The 8,348-nt window shown below is 52.9% G+C and overlaps 1 protein-coding gene across 1 annotated transcript; it reads left to right on the top strand.

The window, feature by feature from the left end:
* The first annotated feature begins 2,409 nt into the window (after nt 1–2,409).
* On the top strand, nt 2,410–6,643 carry TMEM53 (transmembrane protein 53). The gene is made up of 3 exons (XM_048059271.2): nt 2,410–2,505; nt 3,168–3,271; nt 5,180–6,643. Exons 1-3 carry the CDS (start codon nt 2,448–2,450, stop codon nt 5,840–5,842), a joined length of 825 nt encoding a protein of 274 aa, XP_047915228.2. The 5' UTR covers nt 2,410–2,447; the 3' UTR covers nt 5,843–6,643.
* The last annotated feature ends 1,705 nt before the right edge of the window (nt 6,644–8,348 follow it).

Raw genomic sequence — 8,348 nt, 5'->3', positions numbered from 1 at the left:
ATACCAGAGGACTAAGCCCTCCCTTCATGCGTGTAGTCAAGAATTCCACTGACGTGTATGTGCTTGGCTTTCAGACACTGACTAATCTCAAGGAGCTTTACAGTTAGGAATAAGTATCTGTGTATATACACAGGTGCAGAAAGAGGGACAAAGTTGGTCTGCCACAGATAGCTGCACTGACACACGTGCACTTGAGGACAAGAAAAAAACTCTCTCCTTATTTAATTGAGTTCTTGGGATGCCCCACCTAAGAAAAGCACTATTTCAGGTTTTATTTAAAGTACGGTTTAAGAGCAAAAAATTTAAAATGACATAAAATCCCCGGGTTTCAGAATGAGAAGTTTCTTTCAATATAATACAAGTCACCGAGATTAACAAATAGCTGTCTGCAAAGTTCTTAAGCCTGTTCTTCAAGAATTTGGAGCAAAATACCAAATGAGCTCCAAAATATCCCCAGGACATATGCTCAAAATAATTTTCTATTGCTATTATCTGAACCCCGCTGAACACAATGACCAAGAGGTGAAAAGTATCTCAGTGACGGAAAACAAACAAACAAAGACTTCAAAAAGTTGGCTAAGACACAACGATTGAGAATTAAGATGAGATGAAATTTCATTTGGGAATTAACGGTCTGTGCTCTGTAAAGAGCCTGTGTCCTTGGCAGGGCGTTTTCAGGATCTCCTTTGCAGGGAAGCAGGTTTAAAATAAATCCATTTTCCCAAAATAGTTGTGATTGAAAGTGTTATTAGCCATAACAAATGTTAGTGCTGACAGGAGAATGGCCTGTTAGGGGCCTCTGGTGAAACAGTCAAGTGAAAGTCATATTTCACATTATTGCGAGCATTTTCCCGTGATTTACAGAATATTTGTGAAACATTACTTGCAAGGCATATGATTGATATTGAGAGAACAGCTAGTATGTAGGGGGAATCTGTATTTCACTGAGACTGTTTGCATGAAATTTACAGTCCCATAAAGTGCTCCTCTGTCCTCAACAGAGATCTTGTTAAAAGAACTTTACAGTCTGAAACATCCTAAAATTGATTCTAAATTAATGTTTCCATATTTATGTTTGAGATGCTGGTGGTGTAATGCTGCCCTATTTTTATTTTAAAGCTACAGTGGCTTCCACTATTCAGAAATACCAGCACCAGCTTTAAGACATGAGGATTTTATTGATACAAAGAGCTTGCCCATGAATCAACGGCAAAGAAAAATGAGCTTGAAAAAATGATCACGAGACTTCTGAGGATACAGCGGTATCACTCCCTAGCTGCTACAACGACAGCATCTGCTGACGTAGTGCTCTTTAAGTTGACATTGCAAAGCACCCTGAAAACGTACCTGAGTATTTTTATTATCGCCATTTTACGTATGGGAACATACAGATACATACAGGGAGGTTAAATGACTTGCCTGAGTTGTTTGTCAGTGCTAAAAACAACACATAACTCCTCTTTGCTAGCTCCAAACGCTGCCCCCACCACTGCTGGGCTGCCTCCCCAGCCCACGGGACCTAACGATCACACCAGAGCTGGGGTCGGGGCAGTTCCTTTTTCCTGCCAAGAATAAACGTGAGTGATTTAGGGGCCGCGGGGCAGTTGGGTGCTAAACCAGGCCACAAGGCAGGCTGGCGCTGCCAGGCGCGAGGCGCAGCCTTGGACCCGCGGGCAGGACAGCGGCGTGGTGATGTGGAGCTACCTTTGGATCCCTGCACCGCCAGGACCCACGGGCCCCGGGCAAAACCCGAAGCCTGCTTCCCAGGCGGGTCCTCCCCTCGCCTGGGCACCCTGCCCGTCACCACGGCCCCTCCGCTCTCCCCAGTGCCCCCAGTGCCTTCTACCCACCCCGTCCCCCCTCTGACAGCCGTGCTCACCCCCTCACCCCCCCCCCCCCCCTCACCCCTGCCCAGCCCTCACCCCCCTAGGCCGCAGCCCCTCGCCCCTCACCCTTCCCCCCTCACCCTGCCCTTCCCCCCAAGCCCCCACTCTCCGCTCCCCCAAGCCCCAACCCCCCGCCCCGGGGCCCTCCCCCACCCCCTGCGCTCCCCCCCGGCCCCCCTCTGCCCCCCCGCCCCTCACAGCCCGCCGGGCCCCGGCCCGACCCCCGCAGCGCCCCGCCGCCCCCGGCCCCTCCGACCCCGGCCCTGAGGGGGCGCCCCCCTCACCTCAGGATGATTGACACCTCACCGCAGCCAATCGCGATCCGCCTCCCCCCCCGCCTCGGCCCAATAGGCGGTCAGCTTTCCCTCCAGGTGGGCGGGGCGCCCGGCTGACGGCGGTTGCTAAGGCCGCGTTGCTAAGGAAATGGGAGGCGGGGCGGGAGAAGGAGAATGAGGCGGGGCGGGCGCGCTCCCTCCCTATTGGCTACGGGAGGCGCGGGGAGGGCGGGGCTTCCGGTGGGGAGAGCGGAAGCGGCGGGAGGCGGGGAGGTGGCGGGTGGAGATGGGGGTGCGCGGGCTGGAGGCGGCCGTGGTGGAGCTGGCGCCGGGGGCGGCCTGCGGTGGGGACCGGGGACCGGGACCGGGACCGGGACCTGGTGGGGGGGGGCAGGGGACCGGTGTTGGGTAGGGGAACCGGGGACCCGGACACGGACCCGGACCCGGACCCGGTGGAGGGCAGGGGACCGGGGCCGGAGACCGGGGACCGGTGTTGGGCAGGGGACCGGGGACTGGGACCGGGACCGGGATCAAGACCGGGAACCGGACCCAGTGGAGGGCAGGGAACCGGGGACTGGGACCCGGTGAAGGGCAGGGGACCGGGACTGGGGACCGGTGGAGGGCAGGGGACCGGGGACCAGCACCGGGGACTGGTGTTGGGCAGGGGACCAGGACTGGGACCTGGACCCGGTGAAGGGCAGGGAACCGGGGGCTGGGACCCGGAGGGGGGCAGGGGACCAGGACCGGAGACCGGGACGGGGACCTGATGTGGGGCAGGGGACTGGGACTGGGGACCGGTGGGGGGCAATGGACTGGGGACCGGGACCAGGATGCAGGACCCAGGACCCGAGGGTGCCGGGCTTGGGGTGGGACCCCAAGTGCAGGAGGGACCCTCAGGGGGTGAGGGGCCTGGGGCTGGGGGCAACCAGTGATAAGGGGTCTGGGGGGTCCGTGCTGTGCCGGTGACCGGTGCGGGACTACCTGTGAATCCCGTGGTGTGTTTCAGGGAGCGGCGCGGAGGCCGGCCGTCAGCCCGTGGTGATCCTCCTGGGCTGGGCGGGCTGCCAGGACAGGTACCTGGCCAAGTACAGCGCGATCTACAGCCAGAGGGTGAGCAGCTTGCCTCCTTGTCCCTGTCCGCATCCTGGGGAAACCGCCGCTTTTTGGCCCCTTGGGAAAACGGCTCTAAAACCTCCCTGTCTGGGAGTCGTCGGGAGCTGGGGGTGGGTTCTGGTTGTCACTGGAATCTCCCCGCATCCAGGAGCCGAGGCAGCGTTATCTGACAGCTGCTGCTGTCACCTTTGTGCACGCGACAGATAAAAACACTTCTCGGAGCAACTTTCTGCTGTTCTGTGAACCGTTGGGCTGGCCTTCAAAGAGGGTGTTAAAGCTGGGAGATTATGCATGAAGGACATGAGCTGCATTAGCCGTTTTAGGGGAAAAACAGCACGTTTACTGCTAGCTGATAGGGCACAGCAAAGACTCAGCAAGGCCGGGCTGAGGAGTGACAGAGCGTATCAGCACCTGTCATCTCACCAGCTCTTCCTGTCTGTAAAATTAGTCCATATAAATGTTACAACTCAAGTTTGTTATATCCTGTCTGTGAAGCAGGTGCCCTGTGATAGCAATACCTGCCTGTTAGCAGCTCCTTGTCTTTCAGCTAGAGAGGTTTGTCCAAATGCCAGTTCCCTAAGTTACGGGCTCCTCCTTACTAATGCTGTATTTTACCCGAATGACCCCAGCTTGTGGTATTGGGACCCAGTAAAACATTAGACCTTTTTTTTTTTTTTTTTGTCAGCATACAAGAATCTTTTTTTTTTTTATCTGAATCTGTTGCAGCTATAGATGGCGAAGTTTGTACGTTAACGAGTGTATTGTTAATGTGTAATCCGGCGTAAGAGTCACGAATTGGCTTGTTCTGGCAAAGAATTAATCGTTAAGCAATTACTGTAACTAAAAGATGCGGGTGATCAGGTGAGGAGGACGTTATGTGGCAGTGCGCCAGCTCCTGTGGAAGTCCTCCCCTGTCAGAAAGGTGTTGGTAGTGGGAAAGGACAGAAGAGCTTTCCTTAGCTCCCTAGCAAGGAAGTGGCCGTGACCACGGAAAGAAAGTATAGAGAACTTTGATTAAAGGACTCGATATCCTCTCTTCTGCTTAGTTCGCTGCTGAGGGAGCTCTGGGAGGAAGGGCTGTCTTGGTGCTTTTACCTTGTGTTTGTCAGAGCGTAGTGTCAATGTGTTTGGGTGACAGGAGATCTAAAGCGTTTATAAATGCTCCATAGAGGAACTCCTCTGAGATTCTGTTTCCTGACCTGCACCTAAATATAAGGTCTTAACTGTAAAGGCAGGCTGCTCGGGAGATCTGAGTCTCCTCTGAAGCAATGCTTTTCGTTTGCACAGCTGGGGTTTCAGAAAGGCTTATGAAAATCATGTCAGTGTTGATCACGGTGGAGTCTTAAAAGACAGCTGCAAATGAGTACTGCCCAAGAAAAGGAAGAAGTTCCACTTCCTTCCTACGTTCGTTTCGGTGTCATGAACTAGATGTGTATCAGAGCAGGCCGTTCTTGCCAAAATGGCTGATGCTGCAAGGCTTGTGAGTCGGGGAGAGGGCCTGTTTCCTCTTCCTGGGTGAGGGCTGACGCTCCTAAGTGTGGGTGGTCACGTCCCCAGGGGCTGTACCAGTTAGCACGGGATTTGAAAGGATGGGGAACGTCATCAAATCCAGGCCTGCTGCTGTTGCAGAAACCCTTTCATTAGTCTTTGTACTGCTATGATTTATGTAATCCTATTCATACAATCACAGAATATCCTGAGTTGGAAGGGACCCACAAGGATTATCAGGCCCAGCTCCTTTCATATTGGTGACTTGTGAATAACACTAACGAGTTTCTCCTGGCCCTGTGGTTTCTGTTGGAGATCTAGCTGAAATTTTCATGTTTCGCTGTACTGCTGCTTGCCTGCTCTATAATTTACAGCCCAGCCCAAACGTGTTGGGTGGTCTCTTTTTGTTCTGCTTAGGGGTGCACCGTCATCCGCTACACGGCTCCGTGGAGGATGGTATTCTTCTCCGAGAGCTTTGGCATCCGATCCCTCCGGACCCCAGCCAGGAGACTCCTGGAGCTGCTCTTTGACCACAGCATCGACAACAGGCCGGTGCTGTTCCACGTCTTCAGCAACGGCGGTGTCATGCTGTACCGCTACATCCTTGAGGCGCTGCACACTCAGCAGCCCTTTAAGAACCTCAGAGTCCTGGGCACCATTTTTGACAGCGCCCCCGGCAGAAGAAACTTGAGAGGGAGCCTTCGTGCCTTGGCGACTGTCCTGGTATCCATGAACGTGCTGCTCAAGTATTTCCTCGTCTTCGCTTTTGCTGCCGCAGCCGTCGTGCTGCGGATCCTGCTGTACCCCCTGACCCGATTCATCCACGAGAGCCATTACGACGCCCTGCTGAAGGCGCCCTCGCGGTGGCCTGAGCTGTACCTCTATTCCCAGGCCGATGCAATCATCAGTGCCTGCGACGTGAAGCGCATGGCTGACGCCCGGCAGCGGCTCGGTGTCTCCGTGAGAGCTGTGGACTTCTCAGATTCGGCTCACGTCAGCCATATGCGGGCGTATCCCACCTACTACAGCAATCTCTGTGTGACTTTCCTCTCTGACTGTGTCGCGGGCTCACCTCGTTAGTGCGGTGACCTCCTACGTTTGCCTCTGCTTTGCTCAAATTATACGGGAAATGCCACCCCCTCTCCCTTTATGTCTTTGAGGAGAGGAAAGTGTAGAGATTTCTTAGGCACTTTTTTTTTTTGGCTCCTGCTGCAAAGCTGAAAGCCTCCAGTCTGTCTTTGAGCCAGCCATCTCACAGCAAAAAGTTGATCTGGAGTAATTTAAAGAACTGAAAGTGAAATTCTAGCATGGTGTGGTAGCTGAGGTGTCACAGACCAGAATTTCACGTGGAGTGTTACTTGTTTCTTCCTGTCTCGTGGTGTTCTCTGCTTTCCATGTGTCCTTGTCCCAGATGTCCAATGTACATATTCTGTTGCCTTGTATTGATACAGCAATACAGCTCTTCAATGTCTTTGTTGTTTTTCTCTGTGCTGTGTCTTTTATCTTGCAGCTGCAAGATTTCCCTCTTCTGTCAGCATTGCTTGGTTCTGTTAAAGGGCTGAGAGGGCAGCCAGAGCTCTGATTCCCTTGCCCTGGGGTGGAGCTCAAATGTTTGTGATAACTTTCTGTGTTCTTCAACCAAAAATTCTGTTAACCATTTTTTTTTGGGTACGTGTTGTCTTCGTCCTCCTCTTTTTTGTCTGTTGTGTGTTCTCCCAACTAATTCTTGTTTTCTTGGAGAAGTGCTCATTTATTATTGCGTTTCTTTGAGCAGCCAAGATTGTGCATCTAGAAATGCCGGGGAACTGGCACAGCTGTAACCCAGAAGACCTCAGAAATGGTAAGGTGGAACTGCAGAGAAAAATGAAACTGTCTTTTGGAGCTGTGATTTATACTGCGTGTTTCTTAAATCACTTCCATCGAGCTAACCCACAAATGACCATGAAATTCAATGTTTTCCCCCATAACGTTCTCTTCGGATGATCAGTCTTTGCTGTCCGTGCAGCGTGTACTGGTAATACAAGAAATGAATTCCCTCCACCTAGTGAAAAGGCAGCTCACTGCACTGCACTTCAGCCATGCTTGAGTTTCGTTGCTCGTTCAGGGGAGAAGGGGGGATAAAGGCAGAGAATAGCTTGCTAATAACATGTTTACCTCATGTCACAGCTCTGCAAGCTAATTACAGATGCGGTGGACAGGATTAACCAGCTTTAAATCCTTAGTCAAAAATTGGCAGGGCAGGCCCTGGAGGGCTCTGGTATGGCCTGTTTGAACAAGGGTCTGCCCTTGCGAGGCAGGAATGTGAAAAGCACAAGGATTTCTACAGAGGATTTCTGCTGAAGACATTCTCTGCCTGTGGGCTGGTGTGCCTGCTGTGCTTGACTCACCCACCTTTGGGTGCCGTCACCTGCAATTAGCAAGCACTTGCTGCTCTGAATTGAAACACAGGCAGGGAGAGAGCTCTTGAGAAGCACCAGAATGGTTTGGAAGTTTGGAGGAAGAACCGTAACACCTCATGGAAATAGCTGTGGTCAGTGGCTGGAACAGCTGTTTTTAGCAGGCCAGCGTGGCAATGCTTATTTAAAGTGTAGAGTAACCTCATGTCAGGTGTGGTCTGGAGTGTACAGGATATGTGAGAATTAAACGAGAAAGGGCTGATAGCCTGGCAAGTCTTCACTTTTTTTAAGTGAAAACTGGCTGCAAGCACAGGAGCCTTGCTGCTTGGGGCTACCCTGTGGTAAGACAGCCTCCAGCATGCTGTTTCTCTTGGAGGAAAAAAAAATAGTTTCTGGGGTTTGGGCCTGTAAAATCCAGATGTGGTCCCCTATCCCAGAAAGTCCATCAGAGATCTGGCTTTTTTAAAGTAGTTTGTGCTGTCAGTGCCGAGCTGTGATCTGTTTTCCTGCCTTCCTGGGGAGCTGGGCTGTGCTTCACCTTCCTTCCGAGCATCCAGGCTGTTTGTGGGACTGAGAGATTGTAGGGAGCAGAGGTGGTAAAGGCTATTTAACTAGTGGTTGCCCTCATGCTGGTTTCTGCGAGTCTAGTATTTACAGAACAGTTAAGCACTTCATAATATACGCCTCTGAATTAATGCAGTGGTGCTGGGCTGGGAACCTGCTGCTCCTGTTTATCGCTGTGGGTGCTGAGCGGAGATGTTCCAGAAATGGGTTTTATTTCGATGAAAAACCTGCTGTAGTGGCTGAGGTGGTGGCTGGGGGAGCCCCAGCAGGTGGCAGCAGCTCCCCTCGGTCCTCTGAGCAGGGGGACTGGGGCTGGTTTTTCTGCCAGCTGTCAGGAGGAGAAAGGGAAAAAAGATCGCTGAGGTCTGGGGGTGCTGGGGGAGGCTCTGCCCTGGGCCCCCCCCGGGGAAGCACAAAAGCTGGGGGGAGCTGGGCACTGAGGAGGATGCACGGAAACGAGGGCGTAGGGAAGCATGCGGGGAAGTTTTATGCCCTGATAGGATTAAAATAAGCTGGGACAGCAGTGGTGTGGCTCAGCCCAGCACCTCCTGCGTGCCCGAGAGCATCTCCCGTGACGAGTCCCAGGCCAGGAAAGGGAAACCAGCGAGAACAAAACTCAGCACCAG

Source organism: Anser cygnoides, chromosome 8 (genome assembly GCF_040182565.1).
Source record: "Anser cygnoides isolate HZ-2024a breed goose chromosome 8, Taihu_goose_T2T_genome, whole genome shotgun sequence".
Lineage (NCBI taxonomy): Eukaryota > Metazoa > Chordata > Aves > Anseriformes > Anatidae > Anser > Anser cygnoides.
The sequence above is the reverse complement of the archived record's forward strand: the minus strand, read 5'-3'. Positions and strand labels throughout refer to the sequence as shown.

Coding starts and splice junctions, on each gene's coding strand:
- TMEM53 (XM_048059271.2), top strand. CDS start 2,448: ATGGGGGTGCGCGGGCTGGAGGCGGCCGTGGTGGAGCTGGCGCCGGGG. Junction 2,506..3,167: donor GGCGCCGGGGGCGGCCTGCG/GTGGGGACCGGG, acceptor GGTGTGTTTCAG/GGAGCGGCGCGGAGGCCGGC. Junction 3,272..5,179: donor GCGCGATCTACAGCCAGAGG/GTGAGCAGCTTG, acceptor TGTTCTGCTTAG/GGGTGCACCGTCATCCGCTA.